Source organism: Mixophyes fleayi, chromosome 5, assembly GCF_038048845.1.
Source record: "Mixophyes fleayi isolate aMixFle1 chromosome 5, aMixFle1.hap1, whole genome shotgun sequence".
NCBI classification, from domain to species: Eukaryota; Metazoa; Chordata; class Amphibia; order Anura; family Limnodynastidae; genus Mixophyes; species Mixophyes fleayi.
Genome location: NC_134406.1, coordinates 11,173,016 through 11,199,639, shown reverse-complemented (window position 1 = coordinate 11,199,639; position 26,624 = coordinate 11,173,016). Strand labels below are relative to the sequence as shown.

General features: G+C 37.0%; 1 protein-coding gene across 3 annotated transcripts in view; it reads left to right on the top strand.

Moving 5' to 3' along the window:
- Nucleotides 1-23,913, top strand: part of KHDRBS3 (KH RNA binding domain containing, signal transduction associated 3) — an 80,257-nt gene extending 56,344 nt beyond the window's left edge. For 2 of the 3 annotated variants that reach the window (XR_012692723.1, XR_012692724.1), the window contains 4 exons: nt 3,636-3,694; nt 7,973-8,119; nt 9,451-9,511; nt 23,678-23,913. Coding sequence is in view for 1 of the 3 variants with exons in the window: in XM_075211683.1 (XP_075067784.1) it covers nt 3,636-3,694; nt 7,973-8,064 (151 nt within the window). In the remaining 2 variants the exon portion in view is untranslated. Of the gene's footprint in view, nt 1-3,635; nt 3,695-7,972; nt 8,494-9,450; nt 9,512-23,677 lie in introns of those variants that run through there. The other variant, XM_075211683.1, reaches the window with a different exon arrangement.
- The last annotated feature ends 2,711 nt before the right edge of the window (nt 23,914-26,624 follow it).

Below are 26,624 nucleotides of genomic sequence, written 5' to 3'. Positions count from 1 at the left end.
GGTGGCACATCATACCAATTAGCCCACTGTATTTTTAATTTGTAAATATCAGTCTTCTCTTGCACTCCTATTTTTGCTTATTTGATGATTTGATTTTAACAAGGAGCAGCATAGATAATGTATCTTTTCACGACAAAATTGTAAATAGTTAATGGCAAACTTTTCTAGTCCCTGGAAACCCCCCTCCAAGCCTGGGGCACTGTATAATTAAGGTGGCTGAACCCCGCCCCCACTTCACATGGCTCTGCTTGAAAAGGGAGAGCTGCGTGCACCTAACAGTAGTGCACGCAGCATTGCCCATGTATATTATGGGGATAGGAAGAGTTGGAGAGCAGCCAAGCACTGTCTAAAATTATAGCCCCACCCCCATGCATGCTGGTCACGCCCACTGGTTGCGTTGTGTGGAATTCCCCCTCTACAAATCCTGCGTTTGCCCCTGATAGTTTATAGAGATGGTGATAGTGCAAAACTGGACCTACCTTTTAATGGTCTTGCATACATCTGTGGATCTTTTAATCTTTTAATAGCTATCTGGAGGGAAAGCAGTTAATCTGTGACACAGATACAGGCTCACAGAGAATGTACGATGTGATGTGTATATATATATATATAGTGTGTGCTACATTTGCACTGCCTTTGTGCTGCATTATTAAATTAATGTGTAGCAGTCTAGTAGTTCCCGAGCGCCGCTGAGCCGCACGCAATCACACTTCTGTACTTTGACCACAATGTGTAAATTTGCACATTTAAAAGTAAAATTATTAAATTGGTGGAAGATTTTTGCACAACCCTTATTTACTCCTAAAATGTAGTAAAATGTGATCTGTTTCCCCTATTATATAATATTATATTTGTTTATAACAAAACCTCTAAAACATCAAGTAATAACCATGCTCAACATATTAGAAGGATAAATCAGACGTAATGCGTGTTTTACGGTGGACATTGTCCGTAGAGTCTGCCGTTCGGTCACTTCTGATTGATTTACGTCCTAATTTATACTAGCCGTATGGAACGCTGAGGCAGAACAGAAGTGTTTGTCTACTTACCATTTTATGTTCTCCAGAAGATTTATCTTGGATGGTTTGAAAAATTACTATACAAATATGAAAGCCACTAGAGATCCGCTCTACATCATTTGGACTTGGCATTGCCATCTGTTTAATAGCAGTAAAATGGCCACGGAGATATTTCTAATGGGCCATTCTTAGCCCAGACAGATGCTGCCGAGTTAACATATCAAGGCGAGAGTCCTGTCAGGAGGATGTAGGTTATGCTGCAAGATTGTAACAAGAAAACGTGGCAGTAATAAGACGGCTCATCTCATTAACCATTTTATAGTGTACCTGATTTGATTGTTCTTTAGATTGTGTGATGTTGTTGTACAGTGTCCTGGGATGTAGTATCCAGCATTGGATCCATATGCTAATACCTCTAATATACTGTCATTGGGTTGGCCACTTATGAGGTTGTAATTATATGAATGAGACAGATCCAATTAAATTCTTTGTATACAAGCTTTACAGGTCCTTTGAGAAGTGCTGGTGCAGCCGAATAAAAGCAAATGAATTATTTTGTAACCTAAGCATCAAAGCTGCAAATCTATACTTTCAGAGCAGGAAATAGACTTTTGTGTGTATATATATATATATATATATATATATATATATATATATATATATATATATATATATCCTATGGTCAGCTTTAGTCTCTACAGTTAGCTGCTTACCACAATCTGTTATCCAACCTGCTCTCACTCTCTCCGATCATTCCTCATCTCTCTAATTTCCTATCCGCTAATGTCTGATAAGATTGACTTTGCCATCTACTTAATTTAAGATACTCAGGGGCAATTTCATTTCATAGAGAGTGACCTCCCAGTCTTCTATACGTCTTTTGCTATTCAGTTCCGGGACCTGCAATACTCATCACACTGAAAATAGCGATCAATTACACTCATTTTTGCGAGCAAAAATTACCGAAAAACAAACCCCATTGTTAGGCCTAATGAATTCTAATGATCATTGTAGGTTCCGGATTAAAATAGCTCCCCCACATATAAATGACATGCGAGGCAAATCACACTGAATCGAATAACCCCCTTAGTGTTTTTGTAACCCCCCCTCAAAAAAAAAAATTACATTAGACCTTACATTACATTAAAAAATAGATTTTAGAGTATGACCAATTGACCACCTTTAGATATTTCCCTCTGCATGCGAAATAGTCATATTTTTTAGATTATTTTTTTTAATTCTAAAATAAGATTAGATTCCACCATCATCCCACGTAGGATTTCTACTGATACAGATTTTGAGAAGTAAAAGTAAAGCAAGTGATGTAGTTCAGCGTAACAGAGCTTGCGAATGCAAGATGCATATTATGCGTTTCATTAGCAACATGTTGGGTAGAAGCACTTTAATGCCTTTATAGAAAAGCTTTCTGCTTTAAAGTGGGTCATAAAGTTTATCCTGAGCTAATCTAGAAATGAGAAAACTTGTCTTACCTGTATAAGTGTTCAATATTTTATTTTAAATCTTTAATCAGGTGAACACTTTTAATTACTTCTAATCAAACTTGCTTGTTTCAGAATATCTGAAGTGAGGGTGATCGTTAAATCAGCATTTATCTAGATTAAATGTGACCATTATTTTTATTTTTTTTAAACTTTTTTTTCTTTTTTACCCAAATAATCATTACATATGCTGGATGAGCTTGCATGATTTCAACTGTATTTGAAGCGGCAATTTCATGATAAAATTAGGGTTTTTTGTTTTTGTTTTAACCAAAATCATAGTGGCATGCTATAAGAAGAATGTTGAAATTTCCATTTCTCCTTGGTTTGTTTTTTCAGGCTGCTATTAATGATTGATAATTCTACAGAGTGTCATTGACTACCATGGCAACCACAGTCAGGTGACACATGATGTAGCGTGCAGAGGAGGCTTCGGAATGCCCCTCTGAGCTCTGTCTGCACTGTGACATGCTCCCTTACATGATATGCTCAGAGTTGTGAGCCTGTGCCTGTGTAGCAGATTGACTGTGTCTGACAGCCATACCTCTTTTCTCTCAAGATAGCTTTTCAAAAGGAGATGATGATTTGTAGGAGCATAGCTAAGAAAAATGGCTAGCATGTTTAAAAGCTACTCAGCTTGCCATTTTAAAAGAAATAAACCTTCAACATGGAATTGCCACAATAATATATATTTAGTATAGTTTTTTTTATGTCACAATATGGAATAAAACTTCTTTTTTATTATGCATTAGATTCAAATCTATGCTGTTGAAAACAATTGCCAATAGCAACAATGTTGATGACCTTTTTTGGATGGTATACAAATATAGCACAGTGCATTTCCATTGTATGTAAGCTTCATCTGCTAGGCTCTGAAAGGTGTCTGCTAGATAGTTTAATAAATTTACTTGCTTGAAATCTGAAGGGCTTATGTCAGAATTCTTTCCCATGGTAACAAAAATATATTTGCTTCTGCTAAGCAGCTGTAACAGCCAGATACGTGATTGTGAATGTTACAAGTTCATTTCGAAAGAATTTACAAACATTTTGGATTTATTCTCCAAGAAAGGTAAACCCGTTGGGTAATTGGTATAACTGTTCTGCTCTTTTCTTGCAGCACGGGAGATTATTATGATTACGGACATGGACTTGGTGAAGACTCATATGATACATACGGTGAGTATCCAATTTGGTCAATGAATGATATGGATATTATTCTAAACATGCATCAAAGTGTAGTTAGTACATCATTGTATGTTCTTATTGGCTGATGTCCAAGATTTCAGTTAGTCGTTTTGTATATGTAAAATATCTTCCGCATGAAAGTCACTGGACTAATGCCTGGTTAAAGCTGGTGGAAATCACTGTCTCAGACACCATTCCAGAATATCCTATAAATGCTTGATTGGGTTTAGATTTAAACTGATAAATCAATGGCATATGGGTAATATATCTGTCATGCTCATCCAACCATTGGCCACATATGCTCTGTGGACGAGGGCATTGTCATCTTAGAAGACCCCTCTTCCATTAGGAAACAAAGCTGCAACATGGAGTGAAGATGATCACTCAGGACTATTAAGTAAATGTAGTTTTGATTTTGCCTCTACTCATGCCAGTGAGCCCTACAACATTATGAAACCACCAATGACCTTCACTGGTGAAAGCAAGCACTCGAAGTGTACTATAGATCAGTGCCACATGTGCAGTCATCCATTCTTCAAGAACATGGTGAAGGTTGATCTATCTGACCATATCACCGTCCTCCACTGCTTGACACTCCATTGCTTGTGCTCTTGGCACCACTGAACTTGCAGACATAAATTGCCAGGTGAGAGGGTTTATGCACTGCAACCCAAAAATGCTATATGGTCATTTGACCATCTTTTATGAAACTGGCTGCTTGAGCCACATGTTGAAATTTTCAGCTAATTGTTCTATGCTTCAAATGAATGCACAGACATCACGGTTCTGAATTAATGGGCTTCCGCTTGCTTTTTAGGCTTTCCCCTCTGACTTACTGTTGATATTACTTGTGAAACATTAGCACGTTGATCTGTCTTGGTCACTGAAGCAACTGGCAAACCCATCAATCATCCCTCTTTAAAATTCACTGAAGTCTCCTCTTGCAGCCATGTGAACCATAATTATAAGCAACCAGGGCAGTCCAGATTATTATATAGATGATCTAATTACAACTTAGCACATTTTTTCAAATTTTAGATGGCTATCTGGGGTATCCTCCGATATCAGTTTAGAATAACTATGGCTATTTCTGAATTTCTAATTGTGATTGTGGTATTGTGGTTATGGTTAATATTGTGGTTGTGGTACTTTCTTTTATACTATTATCCTCTCAAAGCCCATGAGAATCAATCAGTAGTCATTGGTCATATTAGTCCAGATATATTTATATAGTGTATTTGATACAATGTAGCAAGTGCATTAACGATAACAGTCTTTCTTTGTTCAAACGTTCTCATTCTCTCTATTCTTTTTACTCTCTCTATTTTTCACCTTTTACATCATTAACACCCTAGCCTAATTAGGCAAACTTTGAAATATACACAGGTACAATCATGTCTGATCATAGACATGACCGTATCTATCTCAGCATAGTTTCCTATTTGTCTTTTTAACACTTGTCTTTTAGTATTGACAGGCATTTAGTTTCACACAGTTGGGCTTATTTGAAGAATAGGTGTTTTTATACTGCTTGACCAGAAGTAGAGCAACAATCTCTTGAAAGCTTGTCTTAAAAAATAGACTGTACTCTGAATAATAATAATATTAATAATAATAATTGCAAGCAAATTATTTGCCTCTCAAACCCCTAATTCCAAATATTCGCTCCCTGGCCCCCTTAACACACTATGTTCTGTTAAACAAGAAATCTCTGTAAAGAGCAGTGTTGGTCCTGTGTTTAATGAATCATTGATATATAATAGAAAAGGGCCTTTGGTTTTACATTTTCATTCCTTGTCTACCTGGTATGTCCCTGTTTTATTTATGCTCTGTTTCACCCACTATCAGGGGCTACAAAGCAACGTGACACCTTACAAAACAACAATAATAAAAGCTTCCGAAGTAGGAATACCATTTTGGATTTTTACATTAAAAAAAACCCTATGTTCACTAAAATTAAGTTTCTCAGGGATCAACAGTCATTAAATTAGGTGATTATATTGTCTCAGAGGTATATATATCTGGTGAATTTCCCAAAAATCATTAAGCTAATCTATGACCTGATTTCCACTGCCTTTTCCTTATCCGGTAATATTTAGGACATCTGTGTCCATAAGTAAAATAGCTTGAAATGAACGGGACTAAATTAGCTTGTAACCATTCACACCATTAGAACTTTGACCACATAAAAGTTTCACTCCTTCTGGTATTTTTCACATTTAATATTATTACATAAAAAAAATCTTATTTTGGAACACTTATCACTGAACAGCACAAAATACTATGTAATGTTCAATAACAATACAATAAAAATACAACGCTAAAGTATTTTATTAGTTACAAATATAAAAACAGACAAAAACTGATTACATAAGTATTCACCCCCATTTTAATACTTTGTATAAGCAATTAAGGGGCAATCACAGCTGAGTGTCTATTTGGGTAAGTGTCTTTGACTATATTGGATGGGGACTGCTAGTGAACAGCAATTTTCAAATCATTCCACAGATTCACATTAGGATATAGATTAACTCTAGGGCATTGGTTTTGTTGTATTTAACCAATGTGGCTTTTGCGGTCCTGCTGGAATATAAATCTTCTGCCAAGTCCTAGGTCTCTGACTGCAACCGTCTTTCTTTCACAGCTTATATTTATTGTGTACCACACCCAATTTGCCTTCTATTTTCACACCCTTAAGCAGAGAAGCATCCCTGTAACATGATCCTCCTGTCTTCACAGTAGGAATGGTGTTTTTGGAATGGTGTGTAGTGTAGGATTGTTCCAAACAAAACACCTTGCATACAAGCCAAAAAGTTCAAACTTGATCTCATTAGATCATAAAATCTTCCTCCACTTGGTATCTTGTCTGGAACATGTTTTCTAGCATCTTATAGGTGATATTTCATGTGTTTCCGATTGTTTTCTTTTTGTCAGCCTTCCATAAATTGAATATCTGTAATGTGCCAGGCTGTTGTGCCATTGTTTCTCCTGGCTCTCCCATGGAAGACTATCTCAGACTAAGTTCCCACAGGCATCTAGGTTTCCTCTTTGACACTTGCCCTTCTTTCATGGATGTTGAGTTTTGAGGGACAGCTTGTAGACAAATTCACAGTTCCACATTCTCACTATTCCCTTATGATAGACTTGACAGTGCTCCTGGAGATATTGAAAGTCTTCAAAATCTTCTTATACCATGGGTACTTTTCAATAACCCTTTTTCCATATTTGTTTTGAATGTTTTATGATCTTGTAGTAACCATCTGTTTGACCCCTCGCCAACGGGTGTATTTTTTTTACAAAAATCAATTGAAACACTTTGGAATCCACCTCCGTATAGTTAATCAATTATGACCTCTTACCTCTTACAAAATCTGATTGCAGCAGAGTTTATTTAAATGTGTGCTAGCAAAATGGGTTAATACTTATGTAATCAATATTGTCTCATTTTTTTGTTGTTAAGAAAGGTTTTTTATTTGTCATTATAGAGTATTTTGTGTCGATAAAATTTTTAATTTATTGGGTAATTTATTTCATGATGTAAGAAAATAAATGTTAAAAATGGCGGTATTTACTTTCTATAGTCATTGTAGATATGCATTCAAATAGAGTATTCAGTTCATCATGGTTATATGATCATCAATCATATAATTGTCGATGGACTTTGTGAGTTGTACATCTACTTTTTAGGTAACAATGTTAAACATTAATTTGTTTTAGTTTCCTATATTTACACTTTATGTGTAAGATCAAAGGAACAACAATAAGGCATACATTAACACAGTAAAAAAAATTTAGCATAAAAAAATAATTATTTCTTTAAATCATATTTAAAGTTCTTAAATTGGTTCTTTCTTTAAGAATTTATTTGTTTATTCATTTTTTGCTCAGAGAAATTGTGTTAATAAATGTCAAAGTTTGATTTGGACTTGGAAACTTGACGTCACCAATATATTGTGTTATGATAATAAACGGTTAATTTTGAAAATACGAATGAATACATAAGACTATTGTGGTCAGTGGTCTAAGCGGAAAATGAGAAATGTCGATATGAAAGATGTAAGTGATTGAAATGTGATAGTTTAAATGAAGGCAGAAGGATAAGTGGCAACGTGGTATAACATCGTATACTGGCCATCTACTATCACTGATTGCGGTGAAATATTTAAAAAACAAAGTGCTTACCTCCAATTTTGAGAATATTCTCAAATGTTGTCATTAAACTGATTGAAATAAAGAACACGTGGTAAAATACTTGATTGTATTTATCAGGACAAGAAGATTGGGCAAATTCCCGACACAAGGCCACTTCCTCAAGAGCCACAAAAGGAACCTACAGAGATCAACCATATACAAGATACTGATTGTACAGTCTGACGTGAATTATACCCTCTCCTCCAGTCCTGTTTACTGTTCAAAGTAATTTTTTTCTATGAACGCTCATTTCGTTTTCATTAAAACCCTTCTAAACCTGAATGAATGGATGGACTGAAACTAAACATTTTTTTTTTTATTTATCTTTGAAAGACCAAATGAACAAAAAGTTGTAAACCAACCTTGTTATATACAATAGTCTGTATTTGAAAATAGGTGGTTAAAAGGATGAATTTAACTTTTAACTAGTGTTAAACCAGTTAGATTGACTAAATATGTTAATCCATTCTTTAACATAAGCGTAACCTCTTATTTTAAAGGGTTTTTGACAAACTTTAGTTTTCAGCTTTATTTTAACAGTTTGCTATTTTTCACTTGTAAAACTGCATAAATGAAAAAAAAATCACAAATGCAAATAATGTGGTATCTTTTTGTAACAAGTCTTGAAATGTACTGTAGTGTTGAGCAAAGTTTACTGTTGCTTAATACTAATAAACTTTTGAAAAAAAAATGTGTGTGAAACAGTAATTTTATGCATCATTTAAAAAAAAAAAATTAAATAGTGGTAAACAGGAAAAATATATCTAACATTGATATTTCTAAAAGGTTGACATTAAACACTGTGCAGTTTGTCTTAAAAATCTGGTATAAAACTAAACACACGTTCACTTCATCACTATAGGTATAAATGCTGTATAAATGGTATTGATCTGCTTAAGTGCCACAATAAAACAATGCAAACAAAATAATGTATTTAAAATGGTTTTAAATTAGTCTGAGTTTTCTGAAAAACAAATGTGACTAGTTTTCATTTTGTTGAGCATTTTTTCACTAGTGCAACTTTGGAATTTATAAGAATTTTGATTCCTTAATGAGAACTTCGTACCGTGATGGGAGCAATTAGCACAAAGCTTTTAAAGACTTTCTGACATGACTAATTGAGATCGCTTTCATCCGTGGCAGAGGATGTGTAACCCTTAAAACGATCTTCATTTGCAAAGGTAAATAAATCAAATAAAATTTTAATATTCATTAATTTCTCTTTAATATAACCAATAAAAAGCAGGTGGAGTACAAACTAGAAAGTTTCATTTTTGTGAGTTTAAGGCCCCTAAATTCCCATTTTAAACATTTAATTTTTCTTTAATCTCATAAAAAGCCTCAGTATTCTATTTAAAACAATCTGTAAAATTTCATAACTAGCTGTTTGACAATGATTTTGTCCATAAACTTTAGTAATCAACAGAATTAAAGTTAACAGCTAACTTTTCTAATTGTACACTATTCATAGAAATTTTAATAAAATTAACAAAATTGTATAAGTTAATGTTTTTGTTTCCTTTTTTATTTTGTTAATCAATATCTTTTCTTGCCAGGAAGCAGGTAAAACACTCACCAAAGAACAGGACTGAGACCAATTGGCCTTCTGAATGTTAGGTAAGTGGATAGTATATTAACATATATCATATGCCATATAAATATATATAATATAATTTATATTATAATACATATATTTTAAAAAAAACAAACTTCTAGGAATAAAATCTATATTGTACTTTTTTTTTCCAAATAACAAGGATCTCCAAATCTAATTGGAGAATTCTAATGCTAGGCTGTATTTCTTCAAACATTCCTACCTGTACAATTTTGCAGAAGGTGTTAGTCAACACTGCTTTATTCATTTGCTGAATCACAGAACCAATGTGGAGTTATTTATCTTATTAAATGAGCCTGTTTAGGGTTGTTACCCACCGGCAGCAGTTTTGAGGGCTCACATTAGGCACAGCGGACCTTTGGTCATCTTATTTTTGGTCCTGAATTGAAATGACCAGCACAGTGCTTTCCCAAAGACAAAGGAGGAAGATAATCCACCATTAGATGTCTTCTCATCCAATTAATCAATTGATCAAAAGTTTTGCACACACTGTTGTGTGAAACCTTTTGTGGTTCTTTGAAGGCAGCATATGTGTTTAATTCATATATTAAAAAATTCACAACTGGGTCATCAAATCCAAAACTTTGCAATATTAAGGAATTATTTCACAATATATACCAGGAGCCAAATATGTGGCCTTAGTTACATAATGTTATGATTCCTAGCGTATTCAGGAAGCGGCAACAGAAGTATAAAACCAAATGTCTTTATTCAGGCAAAATATAGGAACAAAGATTCAGTTTGTGGAATATGCAGATTTTCGAATAGCAGCAGAAACAGGTATAACTCGAAAACACAAATATGAACAGGTGTGATGAATGGCAGGAAAGTCCACAGAGTACCAGGTTCCAAGTAATGATATAAACATTTAAAATGCAGGAACAAGTATGGAGTTACCCTATTGACAGGATGCACGAGTCTGTCCAGGGAAGCAAACAGAGTAGCTGAGTCCAGGGACCAGGCAAAGGTCTTGGCAACTAGGGTTCAAGCTGAAACCAGAATCCAGGCAGAGTTCAGGGTCACAAGAAAACAAGCATAAACTGGTAATCAGGCCGAGGTCACAACGGGAGATCAAGCAGCAGTAGCAGAAACACTGGAACAGGGAGAAACAAGCTGCAGCCAGGGACTAACAGTGAACTGCACAGATTGAGGCAGGTATTTGAAGCTGTTAGACAGGTGCAGTTCTAATCAGGCAAGTAGATTATATCCTACAGGCATGGTGTAAAGTTCAGGAGCAGAACAGCAGCACTTCTGGTGGATTTGAGGTACTGCTGCTACATGCAAAATATAGGCAGAGTCGTAACACATAGTAATAAACTTCATAAAGATTAGAAGCTGTCCTACGGACTAATCAAGAAGTCCTTTCAGACAAGTCACATTTACACAAACTTGGATTGGAGTGATATTTTCTCATTCCCTTTATATTGTCCAATGTCAAGAATAAAGCCCTGACATCAAAACTAATGTTAGAGATAAGTTAAATTAATAAAAAAAATCGACTTACTCCCAAGTTCCATGTCAATGTCATCTTTGGCCCCACGCTCTCATTTACTGCCTGTCCAATATCTCCAAAATACATTCTTTCCTTAGAGAACATGTAATCAAGCTCATGATCCATACCCTGATAATGTTCCAGCTCAACTTTTACAACCTAGTTCTTTTTTGCTTCCCCAAAATTCCCCTCTTTACATTTCTTCTTTTTCATCCCATATACTTCAGAATAAAGTTCAAAGTGATAAACCTTGCCTACAAGTCTCTCAACAACTTCCTTCCCACCTGTATTTCTGATTTCACCACTAAATACTTTCCCAGTTTCCCTCTGTGCTTCTCCAATGACAGTCTAAGGACTTCCACTCTCATAACCTCATCCTATGCATGGCTTCTTCTATATAGTTCTCTTTGTGAATGCTCTATTCTATCATATTTGATGTTACCTTCAAAATCTTTAAACTGTCCCTGAAGGTTTATTTCTTCAACAAAGCCTTTCTGTCTCCCTCTTCTTCTTCTTACATTTTGCACTTACAACTCTGTGTTTAAGTAGCCACCCATAATTTCCCCACCAGCAGCTACAATTTTATTCTGCTAGAGTTGAGGCCAAAAAATATTTGCACCATTGCACTTTCTTCAAGTAACTCACAATTTCCTCTGAACATGAATTGAAATTAACAATAGTGGTCTCCACAATTCTTTCTCTTTTAATATTACAGAACATTTGTTTTTTTATTCTGAATTTAATGCTGTATATCCTGTTTAAATCAGAAAATGAAAATAAATTACATTGACAAAATGATTGACACCTTAGACTTAATATTTGGTAGCACAGCCTTTGGTCAAAATAACTGCAATCAAACACTTCCTACAGCCATGGATGAGCCTCATGCACCTCTCTACTGGTAGTTTGGTCCACTCCTCTTGTGCAAACTGCTCCAGTTATCCCAGATGTTAAAGATGCCTTTTCCCAGCTATTTTATTCAGATTTCTCCACATGTGTTCTATGGGATTTAGATATCGACTCATTACTAGAACACCCATGACTGTTGGTGTAGACCCAACTTTCTGACACTGAGTTCAGCAATGTACTCCAAAATAGCCTTGTAATCTCCAGATTTTATTTTGCTATGCACACATTCAAGGCACTGAGTGTCACAGCTACCCCAAAACATCACTGAACCTCCTCCATGTTTGATTGTACAGAAGATGAATGGATCTTCTTTTCTTTGAAAGCTTCATTTTTCTTCCTGTAATCATAGGGACAGTGTTTTCCCAAACACTCTAATTCAGTCTCATCTTTCCACAGGATATCCACTCAGAAGAAATTTTGTTTTGCATTTTTAGCAAGCTCCAGGTGAGCTTTCTTATGTATCTCTCTCAGCAATGGGGCCCTCCTTGGCCTCCCACCATTTAACCCCCTTTCATTGAGTTGGTAACAGATGATGTTGGAGTTGAAACTGTCGTTCCTTGTTTCTGAAGGTCAGCTTGAATCTTCTTTGACAATTGATTGATGTGCTCTCTTCACCATTGGAACAATCCTGCACTGCAATCTTCAGTCAAGTTTTCTCTTGCGGCCGCATCCAGAGAAGTTAACTACTTTGCCGTGGGGCTTAAACTTCCAAGTAACATTACGTTCGGTGGAAATGGTAACATCATGGTCTCTGGAGATTGATTAGTAGCCTTGAGATTTTCCATGCTTTGCTCCAGTCTGACATCCTCCGACAATTTCCTGTCTTTCTTTCTTTTCTCTATGCTCATTGCAGTACACACAGTGACACACAGCAGGACAATGAGCCATTTTCTCCTTTCAAGCTTGTTTAATGAGTGATTTTTATTTTGCAAGTATTTGCTACCCCCCCCAGGTGAGTTCAACTCCAAAGTGAAGGAGAGTCCTCTGCTTGAAATCTAATTATTTCTAACTACTTCTAAAAGGTGCCAATAATTTTGTCTGGCTACTTAGTGATTTCTGCAAACCCAAGATATACCAAACATATGTGGATACCAATATATTTTTTTATTTTTAACAATATCCTGGAAGAAAAAGTGCATTAAAACACTGCAAGGGTGCCAATGTTTTGGCCCTTATGTTTTAAGTGTTCCAGACAGCTCAGATTGAAAACGGGACTGGGTAGGACTATCGTCACCATCTTTATCCTGTCATTGAACATGAGCGAACATTGTACAATGCTGCGTACTTTGTTGGCACTTTACAAATAAATCCTTCTGTCTTGATGTATTATGAAAAGTTTACAAATTGCCTAATCACTTGTTCCCTGTCTCATGTTGAATCTGAACCTCCATGCAAATTTTTGAGAATGTTTCAGATGTACCGGAGCACTGTATAGTGAGACGAAACTATACTAACTCTTTATCTGCTAATTTCTGGGCTGTAAACTAATTCTGCAAACTATAGATTATTTACTGGCGCAACCAGGTTTTATTGTTTTAGTTTGTAGGTTAATTTATTCTTTATTAAAAAAAATGTAAATAAATTATTAGACATTCAGTTCGTTGTAAAGGATTAAAGAGCTACTAAACATGTACATTGACATACAGCACATGCCATTTGCTTGTCAGTGGATGACCTTTGTTATGTATATAAGTATGAGATTCCAGTCCCCGTCTTGTATGTTCATCTCAGATCTACACAATCTCTAGGCAGAGCATTAATAAGATATCTAAATAGACAGCATTATACAAGTTATGAAAATTAACAAATACCAAAACTTAAATATAACGTCTTTTTTTACTATCTATGTGTTGGTTAAGTTATTAGAGCAAGATTTAATGTAGGTTTTAGATCTTCTTCCTTCTCTAGAATAGTATTTTGGTTGTGAGCTCTTTTCTGAAACCCATACAATTTGTTGTATTGAGCCAGGGGCAGAACTAGACTTTTTTTTTTAGGGGGAGGGGGGCGATTTAGCATAATCACACCCCATTCATTCAGATTGGTGGATCCCAGTTGGCCCCACCCCATGTCCCGATTGACCCCACTCCCCTTTTATTGCATCTTGACAATTTAAAATATATGCTTGTGATGCTAGGGGGGGCAATAAATAATTAAGCAAGATTTTGTCCTATGTTGAATCCCTCCTGCTCCATAGGGCATTGAGAACTGCCTAATGGAAGCAGCACAAGTGCCAGATATTGTAAGTGCCAGCACCCTGCTGAATTTAGCAGAAGTCCCAGGGCCTCACTTCTAAATTGCTGTGGTCACTTACTCTGCCTTCTTTAAAGCATTTCACAGGGTGTGTTATAGACAGGGACCTCCCTCTCCTCACTTTGAAGTTCCACCACCAATGCCTGTTAAAGGCAGATATGGGTATTTACACAGAAGGTATGTAACACTTTTAAAGTTTCAAATTTCGAAATGGCATACTACTGCCCAGTCTTCCTATTCATCTTGTTCTTGGTCAGAAAGTATGTTTATTATTTTATTAGTTATACATGTAAGATAAAAGTAATAAAAACAGTGTTAGATAATTCATTATGCTCTTTATGTAAACTGGAAATGTGCTCCTTAAAATATTGACATCGGTGATGGGTATTAGGTGGCCCTCCAAGCCTTCATCTGCGGCCCCCGGCTCCTTCCTCCTTATAGTCAGATTTATTTGTCATAGCTTATAACACTTGTATACAATACCCGCTGATATGTTGCTACAGATAGATGTCTCTTTCTATGATTAAATGTGTTGGTTCAATTTATTACTGAGATTAAGGGTAACGTGCGACCTTCTTGAAGGTTAGAGGGTCGCACCATCAGACCCCTGACGTGTATCAGGTTGCCTATGACTTTTGTACATGAGATGAAAATGAGAAGCAATTTCAGACTGGCCGTGGAGAGCTACATGATACTCACTGTCTCAGTCCATTACTTTAGACTGTTATTTTGTGATTAGTAATTGTCTCTTAATCGACATAAAATTCAGCAGGAGTGCGTGGCTCGGTCCTAGAAGGGCAGAACATCAATAGAAGGATGATTTACAGCCCACAAATGGGGTAAACTGCAGCACAAATGCCTTTTTGTGACTTCCAGCTCATACTTTTGTGCAATTAACTTAACAGAGAAACACATTGATATGTGGGCCAAGATGGCGGCATGTGTTAAAGGAGTTGGGCGGATTGAGGATGTTCCGTTGTGAGCACCCCTACTTTTACACCCATGTACAAAAACGAGACTTTATTTTGCAGGGCTAGAGCATTTATGTATGATAAATAAATGGAGAGGATCGTTTACAGGGCAGACCACAGATTGACAATAGAACGCACACGCTTGTTCTCCCTGCTAAATGACTTGATTTTTCCACCACCTCCTGAGGTGTGAGTATTTTATGGGAGGACAAAATAGAAATTTAAAGTGAAATTAAAGAAGAGGGTGGTCCTAAATTGGTCATTATTATTATTATTATTATCATTATCCTTTATTTATAGAGTGCTAGCAGCGACATGCAGAGTGCATAGAACGCAACAGAACATAGCATTACAGGATAATACAATCAAGCGCTGTAGCTAATATCTCAATACAGCTATACACAGACACACAGGGCAATGGTATGAGTGAATCCCAGGACACTTAGAAACTAGAAAAAGGAAGGCGAAGAGGTGGAGGAATGAACTAGCGCAAGCTGAACCTGTTCGCAGGAGTGTGGGCGCAACTACCAGAATCAGAGCCAGTGATAGAGGTGGGAAGACAAGGGAGATGTGGAGACCAAGGGCAGGAGCCTAGTGATGAGGTGCAGAATGAAGCCAGGATGCTGAAGGCAAAGGTAACAAGAGGAGGACAACATGATGGAAGAGGGCCCTGCTCGCGGAATTCTACAATCTAAAGGGAAGTGGCAGACCAACAGGAAACACATAGTGGCAAGTCAGAGTAAGGGAAGAGTGGGTGGTACAAGGAGCAGAGGATGAATGAGGGTGAGGAATACTTCAAGTTTATGAAGAATGCGCATGAAGAGGTGGGATAAGGAGGAGAGGTTAGACAGTGGAATGGTAGGCTCACCTGAACAGGTGGGTGTTAAGGGATTGTTCAAAGTTTGGCAGATTAGGTTGACCTTGTGATGTGATTGTTTTGCTGTTCACATCACACAGCTTCATGTGTATCCGTAAACTGCAAAGCAGTGGACTTAGCTCCTAGGGTAGGTCCAAAAACATGGACAAGCATAAATAAGAAAATAAGCATATATGACCTTTCTGAACAAGTGTTTGAGGTTTTTTTTAATTTAATCGGCATAAACCTTTAAATAGACTATACAGAATTGCATGTACTAATCATTCAGAAAGGAACGCAGAGTGTTCAGAAAGCTGCATGACGTTCTATGAGTTAATGATGCATTCAGACCAGGCTGCATTGAATGCAAAGTCATAGCAAGATTGATCTAAGAAAACATTCAAATTTTTGTATACTTGTAATACTGATGAGTAAATGAAAGCACATATGTTTTTCCTGTGCACCAGTCTTCATAAATATCAACCAATTGACACTGGAGATTTGTTGCTATAATAAATTTCCTGTGTAACCTTCGCTCTCTGACAAACCGTTTATTCTGGGTTGTTATAGGCAGATTGCAGATCATTTCCTGGCAGGATATCCAGTTTGATAGATAAAACATTTTATTGCTTTTAATTGGTGCTAAGAAGCCCAAAAATGTATTTATCATCTTTACATAAAACTAAATGTCATTAAAATTATCGGGAACAAATTTGTCTAGTTTTCTGTCTGTTAAAGAACAAAAAAGGGCTGTTGCTTATACATTATTTTTCTATTATATCCCTAGAGCACTATCCGCTTTCTCTTCAGAAAGAGAGCGACAGAAAAAAAAGCTAAAATTGCATTAAAAATAAATAAATATCACTGTAAAGTTTTTGTTGCAGATGCAAAAATTTGGGTTCATGGTGATATTTTCCGTTTCAGTTTTGTTGTGGTTGTGTGTTTTTTTTTTTTGTTGGTTCGGGTTCTGTTGTCAAGCTTTCCACTTTTGTTAAAGCCAGATATATTTTACTTGTATAAGTGCACTGTTTTTACAGTATCCATTGTAAGTATTACATTGCATAAGTCACCTAAAAAAAAAAGTCTTTATGAATTCAAGTTCTAGAAAATATCATAAAATTTCCCAGGAGGCATTCTAGCCGGTACATTATTTTGTATTATGCCTATTTCATTTCTATCATATTATCCATTAGCACTGCAGTCATAATGCTAGCAAAGTTTCTGGAGTCATAGCTGAAAGGCTCCAGCTCATAACAACAGGAACTATTTTAGGTTATTTTAAATCCAGAATCTTTTTATAATTATTTATTAGCTGATAATATTTATACGTTCATTTATTTTTATATTATTTTATATTTTGAATGCAATGTGTATTGCAGCAGAATTTCACTTCAATCAGGTTTGACAGAGAACAGGCTGTTTTGCAATGGTGCGAAGTTCCAGAGATACCGGGCCTGATTTATTAAAGAACATAAATTCCGATATGGGTGTATTTTTGCGTAAAATTGCTCTGCACATACTCAGAAACAAACCATACGCCAGACAATGCAGCAACGTTCAATTAATCTTCGAGCACAAAGGACCCTTACTACAGCCTACGATTAGTGGGTGAAACAGGGAGGGGTATGGGCACATGCATGTAGTCAATATATTGAGCGCATGCAGCTGTGCCCGATTTAAGCTCTCAAAGGTACATGTTTATCAGCCGTATCACTTGCATCAGCAGCAAGTCTGGTGTAAGTGCCGATTACTAGTGATGACTGTTACGTATCCATGCTACAACATGTGTTTGCAATAAGGAGCAACTGTACAAATGAATTTTATGTACATTTGACATTACTAACATGCTAATAAATGTTTTTTTAGGCGGAGGGGTGAAAACATTTTTTATTTTTTTAAAATGTTTTTTCATTAATGATTATATTAGTAACAGGTGACATTGATTGAATAGTTTTGTTTTTCTGTGAGTTCTTTTGTGACTTTATATTCCACATATGTATTGGACGTATCTTGCAGTGTATTGTCTGCAGAGCGGACCTAGACCAGTATTCATTGCCAGACGTATCTTTACATCCGCTCCTTGTTGAACGCGGCCGTGCTTATGCCTGATTTCTGTGCATTTATTTTTAAAACGCAAAATACGTTTGTTTTGCATGCCTTACTGAATCAGGCCCTGAATGTTCATTATTTTTTTAAGAACGGATTAATGATAATACCTTATAAGCTTAGGAAAGTTGATTTAAAATCTGCTCATTATAATGTCTGTACAATAAAAGCTTGTTGAAGCCACATGCAGGGATGGTATATTGAAGAAGGTCTCCTGTAGGCTAACATTTGGGGGGACAGCTCCGATACAACTTGTGAATTTTTGAAAGAGAGAGAGCGAGCTCTCTCTTTTAAGTGGCAATTGCACATCTATGATGTTCAATGTACTGTCCTCACCCCATGTACTGGCTGCCTCTTGATATTTACCCCAAGTGTATGATTGACACTCAATTAATGCCCTTCCATTGCCAGTTGCCAAAAAATGGACTATACGCTGGATAGTGTAGAAACACTGCTATTTAAAAACAATTTTAAAAATGTGCTTCATTGGAAAAGTAATCATGTGTTGTCTACTGCTGACAGACAAGCACTTATGACCACATGTGTATAGGACTTATGAAGTTGGATGTATAACGTTACTTGCATATAAGGTTGTGTTTGATACCACAATTTTCCCACATCAATGTAGTAGGAGCTTTACATCACTACTCTGCTGCTGAGGATGTCTCCCTGCTGCCTCCTCTCCCCTCCTCACATCATGTCACTGCCTCTGTTGCATGCATCCCTGTCCTCACTAACACATCACTCATCTCCTGATATACTCCGTGCTACTGGGGGACCCTGCTCCTTCCACTATATAACTCTCAGTCTGTGGCTTCCTGCTGCCTCCATTCCCCTCCTCACATCATGTCACTGCCCCTGTCACATGCAGCCCTGTCCTCACTAACACATCACTCATCTCCTGATATACTCTGTGCTGCCGGGGACCCTGCTCCTTCCACTATATAACTCAGGGGTATATTTCCTAAACTGCGGGTTTGAACAAGTGGAGATGTCAACTATAACAACCAATTAGATTCTAGCTGTCATTTTGTAGAATGCACTAAATAAATGAAACCTACAATCTGATTGGTTGCGATAGGCAACATCTCCACCTTTTCAAGTCCGCAGTTTAGTAAATATACCCCTCAGTCTGTGGCTTCCTGCTGCCTCCATTCCCCTCCTCACATGTGGCCCTGTCCTCGCTCTCAGTCACACTAATGGACAGGTCACTGTCCACCATTCAGATAATCTGATTGGCCAATCGACTGGTAAATGTTCTCTGTTTTTGTTTCTATGCAATAAGATTCTTTGACCTCAGTCAAATTTGCCTCTTCAAACTTTACTTGCCCATATTTCTTTTCACCACATCAAATAATATAACATGCAGATATTACTGTCCACAACCACCTTGTTATGAAGCCCACTGTGACTTTCCTGCAACACATATTTGTTCAGTATGCAATACAGGATCTATTTAACCAATATTCTGTGCCCCCATTTCATGATCAGTATACAATGCAGAGCTCATTTCTGTCTGATAGCTTACCTGCAGCTAGTGCTGGCAGCAGTATTGGCAGGCTGCCTTCTGTTTACAAAACACCAGTTGGCTGTCATGGTTTTAGAGGAGAAGACACTGCTATCATAGCAACCAGTAACAGTATTGGCTGCCTATACTGAGCCCTGCAGTGGTCCGCAAGAGCATCCACAGGGTTAAATCCTAGATCTTATGTCTGCACTTAGGATAAAACAGGTCAGGTGGCCACATGTGAAGAGCCAAACAAATGCACCCAGATGTATTAGTCATTTTGCCAATCCAAAAAATAAAGTAACATCCAGAACCCTGTAACCTTAGATTAATGCAATATTAGTTATTTTCTCCTTGCTAAATTTTTGTTATAGAATTAAATCACTTGTACGGAAATATCCAACCTTTCTGCTGCTTAGGTCTATCTTTTGTTTTGTTTTGCAAAATAACCCAGTTTAATCTTTTAAAATATGACAGGATAATATCCTATGTATCTTTTTAATATATACAATATTCAGCTTTTAATATAGTACATGTGTATTTTTGCTTGCATGATTTAATCTCCTTGGCTATTATGTGGTTTAATGAGACGTCATGAAAGCACATCTTGCTTTGGAAGGGTGAGGTTCTTTGCTTGCTTTTGATGTATCATGAAAGTAACCTCGTTATATATCTTCATTGAGTCCTCTGGAAAGTGTGCATATATTATCTGAATGCCAAGTAAATAACCTGTGTGAATGTAAGACCTTTCAACGTCATTCTTTGTGTTTGCAGTTGTTTGTAATTAAAATGTTTAACCAGTTGTGCTAACTCTAGTTTATAAATCTATGTATTTGCTGGCGATGGCGTAAAGTCACTGAAATATGCTGGAGAGAAAGCAGACGCCAAAATATATTTGTCAAAAATGGAGAACCTAACATGCACATGCAAGAGGAAAAGGTTTAGTGCTTCAAAATAAAAAAACAACAAGTCACATATAATACCCAGGATTAATACTTAAGTAACATTTTCTACGTTAACCTATTCAAATCAGTAGAACCATTTTATCAGGCCGAATTTTAAATCCTTGCACATATATGGTAACAACAATTCGGGTTTTCCTCTGTTGATGGCTTGGTATGATGAAAACCATGGGAGGAGAATATTCTTATGGCGTTATGGTTTGTAGTGTGATGACACTTGGTCAGATGCCCCTATATCCCTCATGCCACCTACTGGGTCTCTCCTGCACTCACGTTCTACATAGTATTGTTAAACCTTTTATGTCCTTTATTAAAGCAATTAATGGGCAACTCTATATCCCAGTCAAGTTTCAAACTGTCTGGACTTGTGCAATTGTGTGTAATATCCTGTGTTTAGTACTATATGGATCTTGTGCATATTGTGCAGTTAAAACTTGATTGAGAGAGTTAATTACACTCTGGAGCGCAGTGTATCCAGTCATAGACTTGTTCTGTTAAATCTGATTGAGCAATTATGAAAGGCTTGGAAACCAGGATATTGTCAGGCTCATTATTCGTTGTGGTAATTTGACCTGTTTATTGAACACTGGTGAAATTAATCAGGGACTGTTATCTTGATTTGGGCATTATCAGAAGACAGATTCCACCTATGTGCTCAGGCAGAACCCTTATTAGTTTGGATTACGCACATTTTGGAATGTTTAATATAATGCCTGAGACAGGGTAGTATGACATCGGCTTGAACTGTAACAAGAGTCCAGGTTTCGGCAAAGGTCTAGATTTAGGACGATTCACGTTCTGTTGAGTGACCTCTGATATTCCAGTCTTATGCCAATTAGCAAAACTCTCTTCTGATTTGTCATTGTGCATTGTCCATGAATTGAGGCCTTATATGTGGATCAGTAATGAGCCCAGGCAGTTGGCCTGTGGAAGCTGTATTCTGACAGTCCTTCTGTTTTCTACAACAGGATAAGCTTCTTTCATAAAGTACCTGGTTATAATTTGGAAATAGAAGTCCCAATTAGCATTTAGTTGTATGAATACAAGAACCTTTTACTGACGGATAATGTGCACAGAGTGAACTTATTTTAGAATAACAATCAACAAGGTCACCATGGGGATAAAAGTATTTTATTTTATGGCCAATAGCTATGATAAAGCAGGAAGACAGTCCCATAGTTTCTCCCATGTACCATATGTGAACTTATAATCAAGGTCTTACGGAGCATTTGGACAAAAACTACACGGTCTATATATCAAAGTGCATTTCCTCCATGTTTAACTTTGTTGAGGGCGTGGATTGGACCACTACCTCCTGCACCAAAATCCTCCATCACTCCTGAGGTGATAAAGGTCACGTCCGTTTTAAAGCAAGGCAGTATAATATGTAATATTTCAATATTATATATGGCACTGTTCTACTCCAAAATGGAGCACTGTGTCACTCTTTTCCTTTAGCAATGTTATTTATATTTTAGGAATCATAGAGAATCAACCCAGTTTTATTACTAATAGATCTATTGGTTCAGTTATTTCTGCTATGGCAGTTGCTATTAGATCAGCTCTATTTCCCTTGCTTTTTCTCCACTTATCCTATTATTATTATTTTTTCTATTATTAATAAAGTGCCTTTCATATTACACATACATATACAGAGAATATGTCATTCACATATGTATCTGCCCCATTGGTACTTACTATCTAAATTCCCTAGCACAATTTTTGTTACAAACTGTTCACCTAACAGTATGTTTTTTGGACTATAGGGGAGTTCACTCTTTCAAATATGGCCCCTTAGCATCATATCCTATAGAAAACATTCAGTAGCCCAGGATAGAGGAGGGATATAGCAATGTATAGACCTCCCCCATCCTGGCACCTAAAGACTCTGGGGCACCCTCATTTAAAAGAGGGGAGTCCCCTCTTTCAAATAAGACAGACAATAATACACTACACTACAGAAAGTGTTAAGATCATAGAGGGGTGGTTATTATACCCACATCATCCCCACTTTGGCTTCAATAAACTTAGGAGTACCTTCATTTGATGTGGAAGGTTGTCTAGCTTTCAAAATGGTATGCCTTATTGGACTACCCATATTGAGCCTACACAATTTAGGCATTTTGTACAAGATTGTGCAAACTAACAAAAAAAATTGCATTATCATTTTATGCAGCTTTTATTATGAAAAACCGTCTGTAAATCCTGTTCTTTTCTTTTGGGAATGGTGGTTTGATGCCAAACCAAGAACCACAAAGTATTTCTTGGTAGTGATTATAAAAAAAATGTACACATTTGCTTTTAAATCACTTTCTCACAATTTCAATAAAAAAAAACACTTTGGCAATTTGGTTAGATTTGTTTCTGCATTGATGGGGTATAAGTAGACTATTGGTATTTTCTGATCATTCAAAGTCCTCTGAAAAAGACAAAGTATAATGTATGTGGGTAGAAATTGCTGATATTGATGTTGAGATGTGACTAACCCAAAAAGTGTCAAAATTGGCTCAGCAGCAAAGTGGTTAAATTTGACTTATGGCACTACTCTGTGCCTCCTACTGTGACGGTGACAGGTGCCGCGAGGATTCAGGGCATCTATATAGATTGTCTTGTGTCCATGTATTTTTTCATCAACATTTATAAAAAGTATTAAGTGATATTACTTATAGGTTACATTCTGTACTTAAAGGAACATGAAAATCAGTTCACTCTGAATTACTGTACTAAACAGGTTTTTTTACTTGGTGTTCCGTGTTTCCCTGATCCCATAAGGGTCTTCCGATGGCTCCACATTTCCAGCACTGCTCTCCTCTGTGCTGCAAACGCCTGGGCTTTTTCATACACAATGGTGTTGTTGATACCTCTCCCCTGTAATTATGGATAGCCCCACTGCCTGTGTGAAGCAATATCAGAATAGTGAGCAGGGGCGTACTACTAGAGACTTAGGGGTACACTCTGCATTGCAGAAAAGCTGCACCCCAGGTTAAAAACACTGTGAACTCCACCATAATAAAAAAAAAAAAACATTTTGGAGGTAGTTTATCTTAAAATTGTGTTTTAAATTGTTTTAATTGTTTTTTAATTGTACATAATACAAATTTATTTTGTTTTGCAGGGACTTCTCATACTACATACTGTTCAGACGGCTGCAGAAATCCTCACCAATGTGCCTACAGAAAATACATTGCTTGGAAATGTTCATTGTTATTTTATTTATTTTTCCCGCAAACAAAAAAAAAAAAAAAGATTTCCTAATCTGTATATTATCGATCATAAAATTTTACAAGTGGTTTGTGTTCTAAGAACAAAATAAATAATGTCTTTTCAATATGTTTCTGTTTGGAAACAAAACCCTTGTGTTTTTGTCTGTCTGTTTCTGTATTTTATAAGCGTACTTGTCCTGCTTACAAAATAACACTTCCTTTTACGCTGCCTGTCAAGGCTTTGTATTCCTTTCTGATCCAGTAATTGAAACAAGTCAGATCCATTTTATCTGAAGAACATTTCACATGTCTTCAAAATACATAGCGCCTATAGATTATATTTGTCAAAAGTCTGGTGCAGGAAATGGTCATGGAAGGTAATAATCTGACAAAACATACTTTGAGAAAAAACGTCAAGGTCTTCAGCTTTTAAAATCTTAGCGATGTCTGTATAAATTGTGCCGGCACATGCTGGTGGAATCCAGTTTTGGTGGGTGAACCAATATATTTGCCAGAATTAAGGCTGTCAAATCACTAGGAACCAGTGATATCACCGAGTGTTGAATTGGAGACAGCCATTTAATGGACTGAAGAAATATATATTTGTAAGAATGCAGCCTATCAATTCACTAGGTAACAGTGACCTCATGAATATGTATATTTTTGCTAGGTGAATCGATTTTCATAATGCTACCTAACAATTCCCTAGAGAGTAGCGACAAAAAAAATATTCATGGAAATGCATAATAGCAATTAACGGAAAACCTTCAAGATGATAAAGGCTCGTTTAGTGATACTGGTGTTAATTACTGAATATAATACATTCTACAAAATGACTGCTTCCACTATATTAAAAGTATTATGTCTGATACCTTAACCTCTTTTACCTTCTTCATCTTATTCACTATAACCTTAAAGTAACGACACGAGTCTTGAAATAGGGCACAAATAAATTATTTATTTAAATATGGTGGAGGTGAATAAAGCAGTCAGACCGACGTCTGCCAGGCAAAACCCAACTGTCCTAGGAACTCCTTAGGACTACTCACTGGGGAACAACCAAACCCATGGGTTCTAGTGGGGGACCAACCAATCAAACCCCGGGTGCACATATCTACATGGATGGGGCACCACGTCCCAATTCTACCGAACCCGCCCCTTCTCTGGGCTATACGGGAAGCAACCACAGGGCAACCCACAGGGGCGGTACCTGAAACCGAGACTAATAGCTGATTCACTCGAAGAGAGGCGGGTTCACCATGCCCAATACCGTAATGTGCGCCCAAACAACCACTGGCCGTCGACTGAACTGCTTTTCCGGCAAATACTCCATACATCTTCGCTGAGAACCATGCCTGCCTCCAACGCTGATATCCATCGTAACAGAATCTAGCCGACTCCTTTGTCTCTCAGCAACGAAAACAGGGTGGGTGGGCAACATCCAGATCTGCCAAGACTGAGCAAAACTCCGCCCATCCAACTTATAGCCCTATACCCGTCCCCTATGACACCGGATGGGCGTACCACAAAGTTAACTGTTAACACTCCGGAGAATAACTCAGTTAAAGATACAGCAAAGCTTTTATTATCCTTCGCTCCTATGCAGATCTCAGTTCTTATTAGTTGATAGGCATACATTAATGCGCCAGTTTATGTATTTTTATAATGAACATTTTTGTTATTATTGATAACTACATATGTTTGGATGACAAATTATAAACACATGATATCTTTGCAGTTTCGTTAGTTTTCCCTTTAAACGATGACTTGAAGACATTTCTGGTTGTAAAATTTTCATGTGTATTTGTCCCTCCCACCTGCTTTGAGTTGCCACATCTTGTAGAACCCCAGTGTTGTCACATTCTTGGGGGTCAGTGATGTTGATGGGTTTGCAGCGATGCCGGATGTCTTCTGAGGTACAGATAGACAAATGAACTAGTGTTAAAGCAAATTCCATCAGACCAAGGTGATGTGCTCTGTTTGCCATCCCTGTTGTGGTTGGCTGCAGTGTAACAGTTTACACGAGACAAATCTTAACTATTATTATCTTATTTTGTACATTTCTTAGGTTTTCGTTTTTTTCCAATTTTTTGGGCACTTCCGATGATTGGCATTGTATTGTACAATGTTCTGATGAAATTAATCATATTGGCATAGAACAGTCTGTAGTCAAGGCCACTGAGAGGAATCTTAGGCCAAGTGCGGCCTTAGCTTGGAGCACTCCCTTGCAAAAGCCGGTGCTTCAAATGCAGCCTAAGGGGTGTGACCATGCTGACCGTCCAATGTGAGTGCAGCTTAGGCAAAAACTGTAATGTGCGCAGTCTAAGGGCGGAACGGTGGTAGTCATTATGCCAACTTTCACAAACCCTACAGCACTTACCTCGACAAGGATTGGCTGACTGTCTGTTTCCCTACACAGTTGTAATCCCGAATGTTTAATAAACTGATTTGCAAGAATTCACATCACTGAACATGCCAGTACCGGTGAATGATGTAACTTTGAAACGCAACAGTATTATTTATGCTCTTAAAGAGGTAATTAAGGAGGTGCCGCTTCTATAATTTAAAACCCTCACTGAAACACTTTGTAGAGCCGGCACCTCCTTAAATTACCCCTTTAAGACCAGAAATAATTCTGTCGCCTTTAGCACTTACGTCATTTACAGGTGCCGGTGTTTTCACTGATCAGAATTCTTGCAAATCAGTTTGTTAAACATTCGGGATTACAACTGTGTAGGGAAACAGACGGTCTTGCAATCCATTGTTGGGGTAAGTGCTGTCGTGTTTCTGATAGCCGCAATAACGTACCCAAACTGGGCAGAATCTATTGGTCGCCAAAGTCAAACTCTCTTGCCAACA